Source organism: Schistocerca gregaria, chromosome 8 (assembly GCF_023897955.1).
Source record: "Schistocerca gregaria isolate iqSchGreg1 chromosome 8, iqSchGreg1.2, whole genome shotgun sequence".
Taxonomy (NCBI): domain Eukaryota; kingdom Metazoa; phylum Arthropoda; class Insecta; order Orthoptera; family Acrididae; genus Schistocerca; species Schistocerca gregaria.
The window spans coordinates 292,669,662-292,692,077 of record NC_064927.1 but is presented as its reverse complement, the minus strand read 5'-3'; the positions used below and the strand labels follow the sequence as shown (position 1 = coordinate 292,692,077).

General features: G+C 42.1%; 1 protein-coding gene across 2 annotated transcripts in view; it reads left to right on the top strand.

The window, feature by feature from the left end:
* LOC126285399 (cuticle protein 19-like) overlaps positions 1-20,720 on the top strand; it is a 98,640-nt gene extending 77,920 nt beyond the window's left edge. Inside the window, exons 1-4 of one of the 2 annotated variants that reach the window (XM_049984744.1) lie at positions 9,655-9,725; positions 13,328-13,507; positions 16,187-16,382; positions 20,246-20,720. In XM_049984744.1, the coding sequence (XP_049840701.1) occupies positions 9,711-9,725; positions 13,328-13,507; positions 16,187-16,382; positions 20,246-20,298 (444 nt within the window). In that variant the 5' untranslated portion in view covers positions 9,655-9,710 and the 3' untranslated portion in view covers positions 20,299-20,720. Of the gene's footprint in view, positions 1-9,654; positions 9,726-13,327; positions 13,508-16,186; positions 16,383-20,245 lie in introns of those variants that run through there. The other variant, XM_049984743.1, reaches the window with a different exon arrangement.
* Positions 20,721-22,416: the final 1,696 nt, after the last annotated feature.

The following is a 22,416-nucleotide window of genomic DNA, read 5'->3' as shown; positions in this document are numbered from 1 at the left end:
CACGAAGAATAAAAACTACTAGGAGGGACCTGCCGAGGGTGGGAGGCCGGAGTGGAGGGAAAAACAGGAAGGTGAAGTGGGGGAGGGGGGCTTGAGGGGGTGGGAGGAAAAGAGAAGAGGGGGGTCGGGGGGCGCACCAAGAGGCAGGAGACGGGTGAGACGGAAGATGGAAGGCAAGTCAGAAGAGACCTCAGAGACACGGAAGGGGGCATGGGAAAGGGAGTGGGTGTAGGAGGGAGAAAAATCACTCAGGGGGAGGGAGCCCTGAGGAGTAGGAGGGGAAGGGGGCGTCATAGTGATAGTCTGAATAATTTGTTATGTTATAAAAGAAGCATAGTTGTATCCTGAGAGCAAATATAAACACTGATTCTAGAGTTGAAGACAAAAACGCCAATTAAAACAATATATAGAGCTTCTGTAGATAAGATGTGTTACAGGCTGCAGAGTGTTCAGTGCATAAGCTAAGTTGTCTGAGGGTCTTGACCAATCACCTTCGTTTTCTGCCTGTCGACGACATATGCCAGCCACAGGATGTCACTATAATATGAAAGAAAATACTTCCCAGTTCTGTCCTCATGTAACATATTACATGAGATTTTCCAGACTTCTGGGAACAACAAAATGGAAATGAATTGCTTCAAAACTGGTGCAGAGATGTTAAAGGTTCTTCTGTATCAGATCGAAAATTCTGTGTGATCCAGATAGTTACAGGCTGATCAGAAAAACGATACTTTTTCTCTCAAGCTTCACTCATACATTCTGTTGTTGTGGAAAACAACACCAGGAGGTACAGGAGAAATGGAATCAAATGGCTCTGAGCACTATGCGACTTAACTTCTGAGGTCATCAGTCGCCTAGAACTTAGAACCTAACTAATCTCAGGACATCACAGACATCCATGGCCGAGGCAGGATTCGAACCTGCGAGCATAGCGGTCGCTCGATTGCAGACAGTAGCGCCCAGAACCGAACGGCCACTCCGGCCGGCAGAAATGGAATCGATAAATTAGATACTGTATTAGCCAATGCGTTAAGTGGACGTAATTCACACACGTTTGTGTTGTAAACAATGCAGATGTCACTTAAAAGCTGAAAGCTTTTGCTCCGGCATGATAAAATTAAGAATTGACTACATAAATACCGGCAATCTTCAAGTATAAATTCATATGAAAAAGTGCAGGGATATTTACTTTTTAGTGTGAAGTGCAATGCAGTTTTAGATTTCTGAAGTGATGCGTTGCCTACCAGTACTTGCGTTACTCCCCATTGTCTTGGAAAACGTACTGCAAATGCCACAATGTTCGCAGACAGGGGGTGTGCCTTATTTAGATTGTGTACCTAGGAACACACGACAGTTTTTGGTCATTATCTTAGTCTAGTTCAAATGACTCTGAGCATTATGGGACTTAACATCTGTGGTCATCGGTCCCCTAGAACTTAGAACTACTTAAACCTAACTAACCTAAGGACATCACACACATCCATGCCCGAGGCAGGATTCGAACCTGCGACCGTAGCAGTCGCGCTGTTCCGGACTGCGCGCATAGAACCACGAGACCACTGCGGCCGGCTCTTAGTCTAGTGATCGATTTTAGAATCACACGACGGAATACCTACTAGAGGCTTTCATAAACAGCTTCCGCCATTTTTTACAGTTTTTGGTGTTGTTAGACATGAGGTTGTGTTTTTTTCAGCATTTGTAAATGTTTCACGTTCTACACGTTTAAACGCTGTATAATACCGGGTGTTTCAAAATAAATATCGGAACTTTAAGACTTTGTATGATTTATTACGTTCAGCTTACAATTATAAACAGTACATCAAATGAAAGAGCACTCAAACAGTTTTTCTTACAACGTTCGTCACATGGCACACATCGAGGAGATAGGCGTCTGCAGTAATTATTGCAACAACTGCTTCAATTCTGTTAATCTTGTTAAGTTGGTGGTAGCAGAGACACGTGCACATAATCCTTTTTTGGTAAAGATCACATGGCGCCAGATTGGGTGAAAGTGGAGGCCATGTGAAACAATATGTCATTTGGTCCCTTGTGGCAAGTACAGAAGCCGAGTACAACATCGTTTAACCAACAGCATACTGAATTTTGCTTGCGGCATGGCGCACCATCTTACTGCCAAATAAATTTTTGTAATTTATCTTCTTCCTACTGCGAAGGGGGCCATAGTTCTAGAGCATCAACATTAGAAACACCAGTTACAGCTGCTTCGTGAAAAAAGAAAGGACCATAAACTTCACGTCGGGATATGCCACGAAAAGATCAGTTTAGTAGGAAATGTACCATTTCTTGGGGATTTGCTGAACTCCAGATGCACACATTATGGATATTCACATTTTCCCTCAGATGAAATGTCGATACATCACTGATGGCGACATGATCCAGAAAATCTTCATCGACGTCTTTCACGAGAACAGCTCCTTGACACCTGTACTGGGATTCGGAAATAAGCTGGTGACGGCTCCATTAGGCTCTGGCGAACATTGACGTGGGCATCCATGGGGCCAGTGGAGCTCATGCGAGGTACTATGACAGCCAGGGAGAATCGTACATTTGTTGCAGACAACGCATACTCCTGATTTTTCTCGACGGCAGTAAATTTTTCAAGAAGATAATGCGCCATGGCATACGGTCAGTAATGTGATGGAGCGGTTCGAGGAACACAGTGGACAATTCTAATTGATGTGCAGGCCCTTCAGCTTATCAGTTCTGAATCCGATCGAACACATCTGGGGTGTAATTTCATTTGGCACCAGAGTTCTTTGACCCCCTCCCTGGCATATACAGGTATTAGGTGACCTGTGTGTGCAGGTGTGAGCTATTACCCTCCAGCAGCCTAAAAAAGCTTCATTCATTCAATGCCACAATGCGTCGCCGCTGTTGTCCTTTCCAAAGGCGGACATACCAGCTATTAGATAGGTGGACCCATGTTCTCACGGATCAATGTAAGTTTGATGTGTGGAAGTTTTCTTGTAGATCTATTTTTCTCTCTGTGTTGATTGTTTGTATGGATGTAAGTGTGTGTGTCTGCATGTGTGTTTGGGCTTTGAGGAATCCTTTTTTTCTCATCATACGTGTTTCCCATGTCTTGAGATATAATTCATGACGTGCTTATTGTATTGTTTAATGAGTATCAGGCAACAGCATTCTCTGGCGACTGTGATTTTGCTTGGTTCTTTTTATATTATGATTAATACAACTGCAAAGTAAATGTTCATGTATTTCTTAATTTTCGGACGTGGTGTTATTTCATGTAATTCGATCCAAATTTTCAGCTTGGGCTTCTTTAAAAGTCATCCACTTACAAGACCCCTGAGTAGCTACTATTTGATTTTTAATATTTTATGTTATATACTTAAGAATGAATCTCTATTCTGATTTTGATCGAATGTTAATCGGAGAGGTAATTTTCCAACAGTTCATTTTAAATTTTATATTTGACTGAGACATACTCAGAGTAAACGGGCACCAAGCACTCTTTCATCGTATTCTGAGCAGGTACAGCTTCAGGTCCCCCATTCAGTCTTCAGATTTATAGAGTTCTCGTTAATTATTGTGTTTCAGACTTTCTTACCATTCGCCCAGGATTTTTAGCCATAAACAACACTAATTTTTGTATTGTACACTGGAGGAGTACCACAGGGAGCCTAAATCTTGTCACTTGTATATGGGCCCATTGTTTACATTATTGACATGTGCAAGCCACCACCTTCTCCATATCATCTGCAGTATGGTGACGACACCGCCTTCCTATTCCTCTATCCTATCCTCCAGAATTCCAACGGCCCCTACAGATCCACCTCAATGAGTTTACATTGTTGTGCAACCAGCACCTCCTCAAGATAAATGCAATCAACATCCAGGCAACAATTATGCAACTAGCCATCCACACCCTGCGTCTCCATGATTTTTTTCCTGATAATGTATGACTGTCTTACTTCATTAGATAACTAAAATACTAACCTATGTGGCAATTCCTTCTAACCATTTACCATAAAGTTCACAAGACCAAAACCACTACAACTATCTACTAAGTATAGGGTTGCATCCTTTCACACCTACAAAGCACTGTTTTGTCCCATCCTCTGTTATACAATTGTAGCCTGTAGGTACAGTCAAATTCTATTACTCACTTAAAATTCTCTATTGTCATACAGTCCACCTTGTTTTCCCTGTCTGTTTACTCTCCCCTACCTGACCCCTTAACCAATTCAACACACTCCCGACCTTTGTCATACACATTAAACTCCTCAGTATATCTTATACATCCTACTAGCTCTATTCAAAATCCCAATGTTTCTACTTAATTTGCTACATCAGTTGGTTCCAACAACCCTGGTCCAAACAACTATATACCTACACTTCCCTTAAACAGCTTTAACGGATTCCGTCTATCAGACAATGAAATTCGCACTTATGTTAGCCATGCTAACAGATATAATGCACTACAGTCCTTCCCTACAACATGGCTCCTAGTCTAGCCCCCATATTTTCTACAGAAATCCCAAATTCTTTGTTTCCCTAAATACAAGATTGAACATTACAACAGTACCCAAATACCAACCCTGTGTTTCATCAATACCTGTCACCCTACTCTACCGAAATCTCCCAACTTCTTCTCTCCAAAATTATCGCTCCCCATTGGCAGTCTTTCCAGTTTTAGTGCAGTGAAGTGTTCTACAATTTTAGCAGTATTCCTCTTAAAGAACATCAGTGTGTAATCATGCTTTTAGTTTTATAACTCTCTATATTGAGTTCAGTAGAACAAATAGAATCGTACCAACAATTGATGTGGCACATGAAGAATAGTCAGTAAACAGAATATATTGCTCAAAATATTTGAATGGTCAGTAGATAGGGCAGATTGCTCCAAATATTTGATTGCACGTACTAATGGAAAACTGAATTGGAAAGAGCATACTACTGAGTTTCTCAGACAATTAAGTTCAGTTACTTTTTCTCTTGGTAGAATAGCTGGTCTTGGAAACAAACAAATCAACCTCCTAAAACATTTAGCACATTTCCGCTCAGTAATGTCTTATGGAATAATTTTCTGGAGTAACTCACTACACCAAAAAAAAAAAAACCTACTGGTTGCACAAAAGTGTACAGTAAGAATAATGTGTGGTGTTCATCTACAGTCATCATCTAGATAACTCTTCAAAAAGCTAGGCATTTTGATTGCACCATCACAATATATAAATTCGCTGATGAAATTTGTCATAAATAATCCAACACATTTTGAGAAGAACAGTGATGTCTATACCCTCAACACTACAGGAAAAAAATGACCTTTATTACCTATTATTTAAGCTGCCAGTGGCTTAGGAAGAAGTGTAATTTTCAGCAACAAAATGTTTTGATTATTTCCTCAATAACATAACATCGTGATGTCTAATATAGGGTGCCCAGGAAGCTGTTTTCTCCGATCGCTAGACAACAATTTTTTTTCCTTTATTGAATTTCGATTCTCACCGAGGGGGGCGGGCTGGCAGCAGCTTAGTACTTTGCTCTTCAGGCTACAGAATTTTTAAAACATATGATGATAAGAAACAATACAATCAGGCGACAAAACGGTGACTTAAATTGTAAAACGGCGGAAAATTGTGAAAAGTTAAAACACAAAACAAAGGGTGGGCGATGCTAATAAAATACACAGGAAGCAGACAGGTAAAATAGTAGAAGACAATTAAAAAACACGGTGACAATCTGGTTCCTGTTCACAAGAGATATAAAAATCACACCCAGCGACAGTATGATGTCCGTTTGCAACACTTTGGAAAAGATACACAACACTTAACAATGACGGGAAACACTGCACTAAAAAGTCAGCATGAAGATGACACAACACAGCCAAGGGCAGGTGGGGGGGACCTGGACACATGAGGGAAAAAAAGGGGGGAGGAGAGGAAAAACGAAAGGGGGGAACTGATGGAGGGAGAGGAGCCATAAGGGGGGGGGGGGCAGGGCAGAAGTGAGAGGGAATGGGGAAAGTCAGAGGAGGGACATGCAAAAGGACTCAGGGGAGAGAAGGGAGGGAGAGAGAAGGAGTAGGCAGAGAAAAAAAAGGATGGGAGGAAGGGAGAGGGAGCCCAGGAAAAAGTGGTGGGATCAGAGTTGATAGGAGGGATAAATGGAGGGAGAGAGGGCATCACCTGGGAGGGGGAGTTGACAGAAGGCACCTTAGGAAAAGAGATGAATAGTGTAGAGATGGAGGGTAGGGGGGTACACTACAGTGAAGGCGTGGCAGAGAGCATGGATTGGGAAGGAGAGGAGCAACCAGGGGATGAGGGGGATCAAGGCAGCGGGAGGTGTAAGCTATGCAGATATGTTCAAGGAATAGGAGCAGATGGGGGAAAGGAATCAGGTCGTATAGGATGCGCGTGGGGGACGGGAGGCATATACGGAAGGTGAGGGAGAGTGCATGAAGCTCGAGGATCTGGAGGGACTTATAGAATTTGGGGTAGGGAGGGGGGGTGCGGATATCCAGGAGGGATTGGTATAACAGAGGATGGGACGGATTAAGGATTTGAAGGTGTGGAGGATGGTAGAGGAGTTCAACCCCCATGTCCGGCCAGAGAGGGGTTTGAGGAATCGAGGCGGTTGTGGGATTTGGATTGGATAGAGTGGATATGAGGGATCCAGGCGAGGTGACAGTCATTGGTGAGGCCAAGGTGACGGCGGGGGAAAGGAGGACAGGACGGGCGCAGATGGTAAGGGACTAGACAACAAATCAAGCAAATCGTATTAATAGAGTTATTTACAGTAAGTTAAATTGAGAATACTTAACTTTGCGTATTCACGAAGGTGCGTCCCAAGCAAATGGCGAAGTGCAAATAATCAATGTCCTTCGATATACACATATACACATTGCCATTACAAGCAAAATAATACATAAGTCACTGCTGTAGACGGCTCGTCCGTCTTCACTCGGATCGCGGCTAGGCGGCGCGACGCTTCTTCTTCGTGTAGAGGCCGCTCCTGTCTCGGTGTCGTCCTAGAGAGGGGTTCGTCAGCGTACTATTGGCTGACGTCGTCTCACAGCCCTCTCTGCTCTTCCGTTCTTGATCGTACTGCCAGCGCTTGTCGTTACGCCGGGGCACATCAAGTATCTCACAGGTAGCAAATCGAGTTTTACACCTATCCTAAATTCATTTCTCCTTTATAACTCATTTTACTCCATGCACGAAATTCTGTTTAAAGTCCGCTAAGCTGAGAAAAATCTTATTTTTAAGCGAAGTTGCATTGGTAGGGAAAAATTGTGTTCATTAATCTTAACGCTAATGGTGTATACATATTCTGTAAGCTGATTCGTTCCACATCATTTCGATTAGTCGTTCAAATGATCTGTGGAACACGTAGCTAACTTACTAGCTTAATTTTTTATAGCTACTTGTTTTAACCGAAACGTTTGCGGCATATTTTACCGCTACTGGCGAATCTTGTCCCTTGAGTGGCGAATGAATGAAAGTATGAAAGTATCATAATTAATAAAATATTTCACTTTTTGACATTATATGATGAAAGTGAAGGGATTGTAGAAACCGTCTAGAGATTGAAGGAAACAATAAGGTAATGTTCTGAAAACATATAATTAATTTATATCGAGACGCAGTTTCATAATTACGACTTACAAAATGTTTGTCATCCTATTCTAAATTCGAGCACGTTTCCATGTTCTGAAGATCATAACTGGGGCTGTAATATTTTGATAATATTCTTTTGAATGATTCAACTCTTGACTCCGACAGTTTAAAACATCATCTACAGATTAATAGTTAAAAAGTCGAACTATACCGTTTTAACAATTGTGGGAACCATACCTACAAGGAACACGCCTTGTGACGAGTCATCACTTATCGAATCGTGTAGCGTGACTACCGACCCGCAGATCTCCCGCGCGTCCGGTGCTAGCGTTTGATGAAACAGAGGAAAAAATGTGTTAGCCACTCCTTACAGTGCAGTCTCTTACGTCTGGCAAGACTCCGCATATACCTAAAAACTAGAGGGAAAGGGAGCAGAAACAGAAAAATATCACTACAACTTAAACAATTTGTGCCTAAAGTTTGGCAACCTCTTGCGCACTGATCGTATCTTTTTCAAGTCCTACACCGTGCATGAAACAGGGCGTAATTAACATTGCAGGAATTGGTCCGAGGTCTGCTAATCTCCACATTCACGAAACAAACATACCACGATGGCACCTGATCTATGGAGATTTGTTTTAGTCCACGTGGTAGCAGAACGGCTTTGGATGGTAGGTGGTTCACTCTTGACGTGTCATCCATATTTTAAGATGATGGACTTTTTCCCGCCTCTTGTCCAGTCTCTTTTGCCATTGTGGTACTGTGACTGACTCAGCTGCCTTGCGGAACCTGTTTCTTGACTTACATTGCGAGCGTGTTTCTTAACAAAACAGACGACGAACTTTAGCCTTTAATACTATAAATGAAAATCATCACCTTATTAATAAAAGTAACATGTTAATGTTTCATCCTTTAAAGATTTCATTTCTACTGCAACTTTTTGGCTCCCACACATATGGAACGAGTGAATGAAACAGGAATAGAGAAAAGAGAAAACCATGCTTTCGTAAGTCGCTTCGATTGAACAACCTGTGATCGGCAGCGGCATAGTTACAATGCCAATTTATCGACTTTATTTTGTAAATACACAAGTAAAATACACAGTGTATAAATTAGATTCCTCGTTTTTGTCTCGGATATGTTGCCCTGAATCATATTAAAAGCATTTCGTATCACTCCATTCTGACCAGGGCTTTCTTGAAGTTTTCTTTTGTTGTAAGGCAAATGCTTGAACGTAATCCCCTTCCACATTTTCGCAAATAGAACTTCTTCTCCTTGCTACTAGCTCGTCTAATATTTTTCTGAAAAGATCATAACTTGAACAGCACAGGGAATGAAGAGTAGAAAAAAGAGCGCTCTGCCTTTCATACTTTGTATGCTCAACGGAGATAAAATAATAATCCAGAGCCTTAGAGAAAAATATAATAAATTGGGCACAGATAATGATGCGAAAACATTTTATGAATAGATTTCTGTGTGCAAAATTCAGTAAGCTCAGCGAATTTTAATACTGCAAAAATTTACAAGGTCATTGAGAAACAACAACTTTTTGCCGAATGTCAGGATGACGGTTTCTAGCGAAACAATGTAGCTTCTAGAGACAGATTGGTGTTAGACGTTCTGTAATGATACATTACCTCTCACTGACAGCTACATCATTCACACTTTTCTTATAATGGTATCTTTGCCACACACTGGCAATGAAAAATTAGACTACAGGTGACGTTGCCAGTTGAAAATATTTGGTGTTTCGCCACATGGTTCCATATTACAACATGCGTACTGTATAAACGAACGTGACAGAAATTAGTCCGTTGCGAAGTGTCATAACAACTACGTCCAGCGCTCGCTTAGCCTGATTGGCAGTCTAAAGCTTTCGCCGCCCCTGTTTCTCCAGGCCCAGTGATCGCCAGTAAGAAACTGTGTGGCGGGCTGGCTGTATTAGAAGAATTGACTGCGACGCAAGAAATGAGACAGTGTCTTTTTACTCCAAGACGTTACGCAGGGTGCATAACGTTCGTGTGTATAAAAGGGCCCAAATTCGTGAGAGTAACACCAGTTGTCTCACGGCAGCGACTAGAATACTTCAGTTAATCGCCTAAAGCCAGTATGATACGCGGACAGGTGAGTCGCTCTGACAGCTGTTTACTAACTGTAATTGTCTCCACTCCTTCCATCATGTCAACCACTCGTCTTTCTAATTGACGACCAGACGGTGAAACGACATTATGAAACATCAATCTGATGTTTCCCCGGTGTATTTCTAACTTGTGGAGTTATCGGGTGTCCGCCCGGGCCACATTGCAAGTTCTACCAGATATTTCGGCAACGAGTCTATTTCATTCGCCTCTCACCTACGAATGGTATTATATTGTTAATCACATGTGGCCAGTTACTTTGTCTGTGCCCCACGTGTGGGTGCCTGTTCAGCAATATGTCGTGGAACCACTCCATACGGCTCTACATTTGTTCGTTGAGATAGTTGATGTAGTTGAGATGTTCCAGCTTCAGTTCACATATTCGTGCTTTGAGCGGCCAGCGAAGAAAAATTAAGTGCACTAAATGCGAGAAATAGTAAACTCACAAAGCTTAATTTTGCTTGTTTTAAGACGTATCACAAATACGAACATAATTTGTGCAGAAAAATTGAAAAATAATAGCAGAGGAAATACTGTAGTCTAAACCAATTGTGTCGTTGCGATGCAGATAATGAGAAGATATTGCAGAAAACTTCTACAATTTCGTAAGTAAACGGTGACTAGTACACACGTGTGAATCTGTTGTTCGATTTCAGCGAAATGTTACTGCACTTCATTCCACTGATGTCTGTATTTGTGACAGGATATGTAAGCAACTTAATTTTTAACGGTACTTATCTTCATGCAATAATAATCTCTTTGGCAGTATTATTCAGAACATTAGGATTTCACACAGTTTCATGAATTTTCTGTAATCACCATTGGTTCCATTTTGCGGTGACTGCAAAACTCCATGAATTATGCTCAAGAACCATATGGCATAACTGAGCAACAGCGTACAGGAATTTTCTTCCTTTACTCAATCTTATTTTACTTTTATCTTGATCTGCTTGCATCTATACTTTGTAGGTACCATTTATATAATGTAATTGGTCTTTAATGCGATATCAACAACTACTGCTGGGCCAAAATGAAGCCTCTTCTCCTCTGACTTCATAGAAACTTCTAGTTCCTAATAAGTAACTGGTTACCTAGAAAGTAATTACAGCGTTACTCAAAATGATCTAGATACCTTCAAGCTTGAGTATGGGAACAGCAACTCAAGGAGTTTATGTTGTTGCTGTTATTGTTGTAGTGATCTCCAAAAGCATGGGTGCCAGACCAACGGCGAAATCATCTTACGTGATTTAGTTTTGGACGAGCGAGTCCGCCACTGCAGTGCGTCGGAAATTGAGGACGTCATTTATCAAGGCTCCACCTACCAGAATCTTTAGTTGTATGAAAGCCTACATTGTATGTATTACGAATGTTTTACAATTTAGTTTCCAACGGAGATAGAAGCAGACGACGTGCTAAAATAGAAAACGAAAACAATATTGTGATTGTGTTAGTACTATGTGGGAGATGTTAGCTGAAGTAAAAGTACTGTAGCTTCAAACTTTCTTATTCCACTCTCAATTATGATGCATTTGTAGGTCAAATACCATATTAGATTTAGAAAAAATGACAATTATTGCTGAACGTTTTGCTTGTCTGTTTCATATCGCGACTTGTATGCACCCATATCCAATCAAGGGAGGTCATTTTGGAGGGACAGAATATATAAATCTACATTTCGTGTATATGTTATAGGCATTAGAGAACGGGAAAATCATTTCAAGACACTGTTTACGTAAGAAGTAACCGGGCACAAGGACATAGAACTGGATTTCGAGAATGAGTTATGGTGGGAAATGTAGACTAAATAATTACAGCAGAAATTCGAAGATCTCTGAAAAGAATGGAAAATGGAAAATCTCCCGCAGGAGGAAACGTATCAGTAGAATAAGTGAAGCACGCGTCATATGTGTTCTGGGAATGTTTGAGTAAGTTGTAGAGAGAGAATAAGGGCCAAGGAATGGAATCTTGCACATCTAAGTCTAATTTAAAAGAAAGGTAAGGAGAAGGTAAGTGAAAATTGTCATGGAGTCGGTGATACAAACACAAATGGTTGATTATAGGGTTGGGTCGTAAAAAGTGTATTCTGGAAGGGAAGATCTTGTAATGACAACATTTTTACTTGAAGGCAACTACCAACAAAAAGACTGGAAGGGAATCTGAGTAGCCGTTTTGTGTTCATACACGTTTAGTAGGTGTATTACACAGTGCCGCTAAAGAAACTGTTTGAACTCTGGAGGGAGAGGGAGCTTGAAAAAACATGTTAGAAGTACATGCAATATATACATGTTGTCAGAGTACCCCGTCAAACTGGTGAATACAATTTCGCCACAGCGTTTCGAAATTACAAAAGGATCTCCTATATTCATCCAAAAATCCTTAGCGTTGGGGAGTAGGAAATGTATGGGAATGGGGATTCAGCTAACGAAGGATCAATATTTGTACACCTTATGTTTAGCACATGATCAGGTACTAGTGGCAAGTGAAGTGGATGATATCTGCTTTATGCTAAGAAAATATGTGGTAGCATATGTGGACTGAAAGCAAATTATGAAAAGAGTGAATACCTATGCAGTGGAGAAAATGTACAAAACATAAGAGTAAAAGGCCAGCAGATTAAGACATGTAAGAAAAGTAGGTGTCCTATAGAAGTATTGTACAGCCTGTAACGATCTACGGATGCGAGTGAGTTATGAGCTAACTGGAAAAAAAGGAAAAGAAATTGAGAGTTATAGGAATGGACTATCTCAAAACATCTAGGCGAGAAATAATATTAGGGATTAAAGGGAGCATCACAGATAGAAAATAAGAATGGCAGTTTGCCTAATATGAACATAATGAATGACGGATGGCAGATGGTCGAAGGACAGCTTGCCGTGCCGTCTGCAGGGAAGAAGAAGAAGGAGACAGAAACGGACGGTTGCCTGCTTGGACGGGATAAGGAGTTCATGAGAAAATGTGAAACAGATGAAGACGAGGAGCCATGGGAAGACAGAAACCAATATAGACAGATAGATGCGATGAGGCGACATGTGTAGAAACCCCACAGAAATTTGATGGTAATTTCGCCTTCATTTTCAGTTACGTATGGAGCGACACTATAAAAGGTCAAGTTCCTGTGTGGCCATTGCATTGTGAACTGCTCAGTTGGTATCATAAACGGTGTCACAAGCTGATGCCCGCTACTTCAGTGTTCGCTTGTGAATCTTACATTTGTATCTCATGGACGTAATTTCAGAGCAGACAGAGATGCTAAAATAAGGATAGCTTTTTTTAAAAGAAATTATACTGTTGAAAATTTGTTCCCATTTCCCTTCAGATTTCATAGCCACCCTAACAAAAACAGGAAACTTATTTTTATACATTGTGAGTATACGCCATGTTCTGCATGAACTAATGGTACGTAAGTTGTGTAGGTGCATCGTTTAAATGGTACAACCTTGAATGCTGATGGTCGTTCCTTATAAATGACCACAGTTATGTAGCAAATAACATGTTTGTGGCTGTCGCATCGTCACGATAATGCTCATATTTCTTGGATTAATTCACTTTGCAGATGCCTATGAAGCCTCATGACGTATTTCCTTGCAGACGGCTGCACTGTTGCTGGCGATGATGGCTGCCACGTGCCAGCAGGCGCTGTGTGGCCACGCCCACTCGTACGCCCACCAGACGGGTCCCGTGGTGGGTCCCGCCCACCCAGTCACCGTGGGACACTCCGGACACGGAGGCCACGGACACGGATACGGAGGACACAGCATCGACTACGTGGTAATGCTTCTTAACGTCTCTTCGATGTGAAGTTTGTTTGGAAGGTAAATCGGTTTTGTGAGGGTGGAAAGAACTTCAGGAATTCACAGCATTGGATCTGTGAGAATGTTTACGAGCAATACTGGTTTTCGTAGCCGATGTCACTAATGCATACCTCTGCTGTGGCTCTCGGAGGTAGCTGGTTCCATTCCTGGCGGTGGAAGAAGAGGACCCATAGTATTCCATTAAACTCCATGACTCTTCACAGTGTCCATCGGACGGGGTCGCATGTACGTAGTCCCCTTGACATAATTCTAGAAAATCAGTCTATGCGTTTGCTTCCAATCTCTCTTTTCCTTACAAACATGATGTTGTTCTATACAGAAACCGATTATTGTCACCTTTACTCAACAGATACACTTAAGAGACAACTCTCATACACAGTGTTGGAAAGTATCATTGTGCGCAGACGAAGAAGATCTTTCTGATTGTCAGCTGTGGTCCAGTAAACCAATGACAAAATATTTTAGAAAGCCCTTATATGGAGACTTTACAGCGCGACTGCTACGGTCCCAGGTTCGAATCCTGCCTCGGCATGGATGTGAGTGATGTCCTTAGGTTAGTGAGGTTTAAGTAGTTCTAGGTTCTAGGGGACTAATGACCTCAGATGTTAAGTCCCATAGTGCTCAGAGCAATATGGAGACTTTCTCATGTTTCCCAGTAGTCGATATTAATGTCAGCAATTCTTCTCTCTCTTTGACACATACATGTGTTGGAGACTGAGTCAACTGGAGCAGTAATAGGATAAGTCTTGTGTATGAATAACGTTTTCAAGTTCAGACTGGTCAGTGTCTTTTCATCACACCTCTTCCTGCTCCATCTCACCGAATTATGAACATTGTGAGACATCCTACAGTTTGAAAAAATAACTGCTGGTTATGATAGACTCATTCATGACAAACTACAGTGCATAGTCCTCAGAAAAACAATTTGCATTTGGCGATCACTTCTTTAATTACTGTGCAGAAAGGGCTGCATAGTTCAGTAAGTTCTGTTTTGAGAAGCTTCTCACGGGACTTGAAAACTTGGAACAAATCCAAGGTTTTTTAATTTAAATTTAAAGGCTTTCCTGAGGCGCTGTTTGGTTACTGTATGGAGCAGCTATTCGCTGTAAGGTTTTATTATTATGTACATCCTACCGAGATCTTACATTTTATCCATTTTAAAATAAATACTTTCTAAATTTGGAATTGTTAACTAGCTTTATGGGGAATAAATAGTGAATCTTACCGTGATCAGGTAGCTCTGGCTCACATTCTGCTACGTAATTAAGAAAAGCAAATTAATAAATATAAATAAGATACAAGAAGAAAAGTTCCCTTGGTAACGAATCTTAGTATCTATCAATAATTTGGGGCAAATTTAAACGTTAATTGTTCCTCCTATGTAATTTCGGAACAGTGCCAGCAAGAGCATTCGCAAGAGGTGTGATTGCACCTATCCTAGTAGTTTTGCGTCAGACGTTACGTCACACCACTCATAATTTGCACAGTCAGCCGCATTGGATGAAAAGTAAAGGAAGGAAGATTAGAGACGGAGCACAAGCTCGGATTAGGAAAGGATGTTTCAAGCGATTTGGGGAAACCCCGGAAACCTCGATGGGCAGATACAGATTTGAACCATGGTCCGACGAGTGCGAGTGCAGTTCGTTAACCGTTGTAACACTTTGCTCAGTCCCGCGGTATAGGCATTAGAGACTCCCACAGATATTCGCGTCAGAAGAGGATCTAAAACTTGCATTCTTTTCCTGTCGACAGTATTTCCTTGTAATATCAACAATATTATTGTGTCTCACTGTTTAGAGACACAACACGCGTGGGTGTTTTCAGGCCGTTACTAAATGCAAATAAGCAGGAGGCCGAGTTTATAGGAGCTGAAGGAGGCCAGGTTGCAATAATATGCGGAACGGCACACTGTTAGAGAGGATTATTATTCAAGAAACACATAGTACAATGAAATTACTTATCTTCAGTAGTTTGTAGGATTGCAGCTGTGGCTATGAACTGACAATCTCGTAACATGGAATACCATGAACTAATACAACATATTCTCAGCGACTAATCCTGATGGGCCCTCCTCAGAGAATCAGTGCAAACATTACAGAACTGGCTGATGGCCGATTATGAAAGTGCGTCTGCCTAGGTTGAAATCTAGCTAAGGAGTGACCGAGGTACACTCCAGTTCCATCGAGCTGCACAGCCCGCTAGAGTGAGATGTGCTCGGCCGACGACGGGCTGCCACCTTTGTGTTGGCGCGGCGTTCTAGTGGTATCTGTGGCAATGATACTACAACTATGCTCACATCAGATAATGCAAAAAAATACAAATTAGGCGAGGATGTTTGAAGTGATGGAGTTTATAAATATAATTAGGAGCTATCATGTGTTCTAACATAAATTTGCTGTGATTTTCAGCTGCACTACAAATGTAATACGGAGCACGTTCGATGTTTCGTAGATCAATTACCAATGAAATTACATAAACAAATGCTATTGCCAGAATAACTCAATTTTGTCTCTACCGCTGTACTGGCGAAGCTGCAGCTGATGAATGAATAACAGTTATTTTTTCATTTGTAGAGAACTTACTTCTAACACTAATTCTTGAGACTAAGTGACCCCTATTTCTCGTATTCTTGCAGGCGTACCCGAAGTACGAGTTCGAGTACGGGGTGTCTGACGGCCACACAGGGGACCACCACTCCCAGAAGGAGCACCGCGACGGAGACGTGGTGACGGGCGAGTACTCGCTCAAGGAGGCGGACGGCAGCGTGCGCACCGTCAAGTACCACGCAGACAAGTCCGGCTTCCACCCCGTCGTGCACCACTCGCATTACGGTGAGTGACCCTGATATACACAATTACTCTGTTTTATTGTTTTGCTGTCAGATGGTAAAAATGAGATGGCATTGTTCCTCAGCTCCTAAGGGAACAGCAGTTAGGACATCGTATCTCCGCACGTAGTTACGCACTCTTGGGTTACTAGAATCGACTTTGGAAAACTGAAGTCCATGTATCTTGAAGTAGTCCCTCAGTTGTCCTCAAGACACTATTCCACATCTTAAAGACGGAGAAGGGGTAACATCACTGGTGGATCAAACCAGTGTGTGTCCGTCGCAGACCGACCGCATAGCAAGTGATTTCAGCACATCTGCCGTAAATGGCATTTAAGTTGTGCACGAGATAGATGCTTATTTTTTGAGTTCAGCTCCTGTACACCACATATTATCTATTCGTATGGGAATTGAAGTACAATGAAGACTTATCACAGTATTAATATCACTCTTTGTTTGTAGAAGCAGGATGTGAGTTGGTTACAGCTGTTAATAAATAAATAGAGAGTCTTACGTATTTCGTTACAGAACATATTATTTGATCTAAGGAAGTGTTATGAGTTTTGGGATAATTAGAATATTCTTCAGTATACGAAGCATTCCGTCGGAATTAACGATATCCTTCTGAGGACCAGCCATGGTAAAACTATTCCATCTGGTGTGCAAGACGTATGAGACAGGAGAATCCTTAAAACTTCAGGAAGAATGTAATAATTACAATTACAAAGAAAGCAGGTGCTGACAGGTGTGAATATTACCGAACTATCGCTTCAATAAGCCACAATTGAAAACCACCCACACGAATTATTTACAGAAAAATGGAGAAACAGATAGAAACAGACTTCGGGGAAGCTCAGAAGAATGTATGAACATTGTGATAGTATTGACCCTAAAACTTAGAAGATAGGTTCAGGCAAGGAAAAATAGAATTTGTAGACTTACAGAAAGCTTTTCACAGTGATGACAGCGATACACTCTGTAAAATTCTGAATGTGGCAGAGGTCAATTACAGAGAGCGAAAGGCTATTTACAAGTTGTACTGAAACCAGATGGCAGTTATAAGAGTCGATGGGCACGAAAGGAAAGCAGTGGTTGAGAAGGGAGTGAGACAGGGTTGTAACTTATCCCTGATGTATTCAATCTTTACCCAGAGCAAGCAGGGAAGAAAACACCAGAAAAATTTGATGAAGGAATTAATGTTCAGAGAGAAGAAATAAAACTTAGTGGTTTGACGATGAAATTGTAATTCTCTCAGAAACGGTAAAAGATTTGGAACAGTGACTGAGTGCAATGGACAGTATCTTTAAAAAGAGGATATAAGATGAAAACAACAAAAGCGAAACATCTGTAATGGAATGTAGTCGAATTAAATCAGGCAATGCGGAGGAAATTAGATTAGGAAGCGACACAGTAAAAGTTGTTGCTATTTGGGCAACAAAATAACTGTTCTTGGTCGAAGTAGATAGGATAATATAAAATGTAGACTGCCAGTCTACGAAGAAGAGAAATTTACTAAAGTCGAATACGTACTTAAGTGTTAGGAAGTCTTCGTTGAAGGAGTGTAGTCTCGTACGAAATGAAACATGGATGATAAAGAGTTCAGACAAGAAGAAATAGAAGCTTTGAAATATGATGCTACAGGAAAATGCTGAAGATTAGATGGATAGATTATGTAACTAATGAGAAGATACTGAATAGAATTAGGGAGAAAAGAAATGTGTGGCACAACTTGACTAGAAGAAGGGACTGACTGATAGGATACATTCTAAGATATCAAGGGATCACCATTTTAGCAATTGGGGGAAATATGGGTGATAATGATTGTAGAGGGAGACCAAGAAATGAACACAGTAAGGATGTTCAAATGGATATAGATTGCATTAGTTATTCGGAGATGAAGAGGCTTGCACAGGACAGAGCAGTGTGAAGAGCTACATGAAACCAGTCTTCAAACTGAAGACCACAGCAACAGCAACAACGTAGCATTTACTGTAATGATGACGCAGTGGTCAAGGCTATGCTATCTCATTCGGGATAATCTGGGTTCATATTTCCGTATGACACTTTACGTTTTGGGTTTTACCCTTTCTGTTAAATCGCTCAACGCGAATAGCAGATGAACGATCAGAACGGAAGTAACTCATTTCCTTTTCCATCCTGTTTCTGTCCCGATTTGTGCTCGACATCTAATGACCTCTTCGTCGACAGCGTGTTATGTCTTCATTTCTGCCTTTTAGTTATTCTTGCTTTATGAACACGAAAATTCATTGAACGTTTGAATAAAAATGCCTACAGTCACAATTTGTGTTTTATTAAACAACACGACACATTACGGATCCTGTGAGTCCATTTTCAGATGCAAATAGTCTAAGACACAATTTGTATTTGCTCTTGAGTAAGGTGAAACCCGTTTTCCTATTATGAAAATGTTAGATGTTTGATTTTGTATTTCGTGAATCGAATGCGGAAAATATGTGAGAAACAGTGGGAAGAAGTAAGAAGTTTACCAAACAAACAAGGAAGAACATTTTTAACGTTTTGAGGTCAGCATGCTTTGGTTATTCATTCTGTCGTCGCACAATACAATTAACAATTGTTCTCCCCACCAACAATGAGCTAGGAAACCTTCTAGTTCAAGACATAATGACAGATAATTAAAAATTCAACAGCTGTGGAGTTTGTAAAATGTCAAGGCCGAGTTGTTCTGCATATTATTCGGGGAAAACAGGCATAAATTTCAAAACTTTTTTCCAAGAATAATGCTTTCAGGCTCAACCACTTTGAAAAATCTGTTAATGCCCAACATAAGCTGGAAACCAAACACGTTATCAACAGGATGCAAAGTGATTTGGTAGTACCACAGAATGAAGCCAATGGTAAAACGTGATGTGTAACGACAGAATAAATAAACGAATGTATGCTGACCTCAAGAGGTTAAAATGTTGCTCCTCGTTTGTTTGGAAAGCTTCTCACTGTTTTCCCCCACTGTTTCTCTTATATTTTCTGCAGTCGACCGGCGGAATGCAAACCTAAGAACTAGCTTTCTCGTAACTGGAAAACGTATTTAATGTTACCTAAGACCAAATGTAAATTATATATTGGACGATTTTCACCTGAAGGTGGACCCATAGGGACCGAAATGCATCGTTTAATTTAATAAAATACGAAAAAAATTGTGATTGAAGCTATTCTTATTCTAGCTTTCTGTGCATTGAATACAGTCACGTTTACAACTGCAAAATGCGGATAAAAGTAAAACGAAAATTAATTACGACTCCTTCGATGACGGCCATTTCTAAGTCGTTTAGTATCTTGCAGTTTCAACACGCTGGTGTCAGAGCTGTAAACAGTCAAGACCGGAATGAACCTATCACTCGCGGAGTGTGTGATTTTTTGTTACTACCAGGCAGTTTAACCTGTGTGCGATTAGGGAATGAAACTATGAATCCTATCAATTGTAGGTAGTGTCCTAACCGACGGAGCTAGCCAGGCACACTAACTATCACATTCACACCACCGCTTCCTCCAGCACTTTTCCTACCTTCCAAACTATACAGCAGTTCTCCTGCATGCGTCGTTGCACGGGGACTCCTGGGAGATAGACGGAATTCTAGTCCAGCAATGAAGCTGTGAGCTCGGGTAGCGAGTCGTGCCTAACTGAGCTAAGTCGATCAGGGCATTGCCTGCAGACGACATTGTTCACAGTTCGGATACCGATATCGCATACTGTTTGATTTTGCAAAGACGTTTTGAGAACTAAGAATAATTAGTGCTATGAAATACGACATACTGCAGAAAAGTGGACAATTAGTAAATGTATGTGTTACTTCGCGTTTAGCTGTTAACGGTTTTCTTTCTCCTTTGTAGGCTACGTCGCTTCACCTGAAACAGGATTCCGACGAGGTTACGGACACTACTGAGGGTGCCTCTCCTGCAGCAGCTGGAGCCCAGATTGCAGTACCTGCCACGTCTCCTCACGCCCTTAGTGTTAAGCTTCTGTTGATCTCGTAAAACGAACATCGTAAGCACGCTGTCATAGCATCTCAAGTGCAGTATTGCAAACTTTAACATTCCTTTGTTATTTCCTTGAAACCAGTTCCCCCATTTCACGACATGTGATTATAATGTAGCCAAGTTCCTATTAGTGAGATGAATGTTCACTCCATACGAACCCTGCTGCACCATGCCACGTCGGAAGAAACTGCATTGTCAAACATTTTCCTTCATTCAGTGTAAGTGCAGTCTGTACCTTTATTTTTATGTTGGTTGTATATGAATACTTTTGTACTGTTGATTATAATTTAGAAGAAAACAATAAAAATTCACTCTTGCAGAAACAAGACGTTATAGTAACCTCACTATTGACACAAGTGCTTTCGAAGTCTCTCAATAATGCAGTATACATGTAGAGTGAATGGATGAAGATACACCGAGTGTCGCTCCTAGTAGTCGTTAGGCGCATTTCCTCTGCAGTTTAGTTTTTGAAGTGTGTAGGTGGAGTCAGCCCAAACAAATACACTCCTGGAAATTGAAATAAGAACACCGTGAATTTATTGTCCCAGGAAGGGGAAACTTTATTGACACATTCCTGGGGTCAGATACATCACATGATCACACTGACAGAACCACAGGATCATAGACACAGGCAACAGAGCATGCACAATGTCGGCACTAGTACAGTGTATATCCACCTTTCGCAGCAATGCAGGCTGCTATTCTCCCATGGAGACGATCGTAGAGATGCTGGATGTAGTCCTGTGGAACGGCTTGCCATGCCATTTCCACCTGGCACCTCAGTTGGACCAGCGTTCGTGCTGGACGTGCAGACCGCGTGAGAGGACGCTTCGTCCAGTCCCAAACATGCTCAATGGGGGACAGATCCGGAGATCTTGCTGGCCAGGGTAGTTGACTTACACCTTCTAGAGCACGTTGGGTGGCACGGGATACATGCGGACGTGCATTGTCCTGTTGGAACAGCAAGTTCCCTTGCCGGTCTAAGAATGGTAGAACGATGGGTTCGATGACGGTTTGGATGTACCGTGCACTATTCAGTGTCCCCTCGACGATCACCAGAGGTGTGCGGCCAGTGTAGGAGATCGCTCCCCACACCATGATGCCGGGTGTTGGCCCTGTGTGCCTCGGTCGTATGCAGTCCTGATTGTGGCGCTCACCTGCACGGCGCCAAACACGCATACGACCATCATTGGCACCAAGGCAGATGCGACTCTCATCGCTGAAGACGACACGTCTCCATTCGTCCCTCCATTCACGCCTGTCGCGACACCACTGGAGGCAGGCTGCACGATGTTGGGGCGTGAGCGGAAGACGGCCTAACGGTGTGCAGGACTGTAGCCCAGCTTCATGGAGACGGTTGCGAATGGTCCTCGCCGATACCCCAGGAGCAACAGTGTCCCTAATTTGCTGGGAAGTGGCGGTGCGGTCCCCTACGGCACTGCGTAGGATCCTACGGTCTTGGCGTGCATCCGTGCGTCGCAGCGGTCCGGTCCCAGGTCGATGGGCACGTGCACCTTCCGCCGACCACTGGCGACAACATCGATGTACTGTGGAGACCTCACGCCCCACGTGTTGAGCAATTTGGCGGTACGTCCACCCGGCCTCCCGCATGCCCACTATACGCCCTCGCTCAAAGCCCGTCAACTGCACATACGGTTCACGTCCACGCTGTCGCGGCCTGCTACCAGTGTTAAAGACTGCGATGGAGCTCCGTATGCCACGGCAAACTGGCTGACACTGACGGCGGCGGTGCACAAATGGTGCGCAGCTAGCGCCATTCGACGGCCAACACCGCGGTTCCTGGTGTGTCCGCTGTGCCGTGCCTGTGATCATTGCTTGTACAGCCCTCTCGCAGTGTCCGGAGCAAGTATGGTGGGTCTGACACACCGGTGTCAATGTGTTCTTTTTTCCATTTTCAGGAGTGTATTTATGCGATACTCAGTGTCTCTGATGCGATGTCTAGTCTCGAACTAAAGCGTCGGTTTGTTTCCAATTACAAAAGAAATGATTTTTCAAGCGGAGTT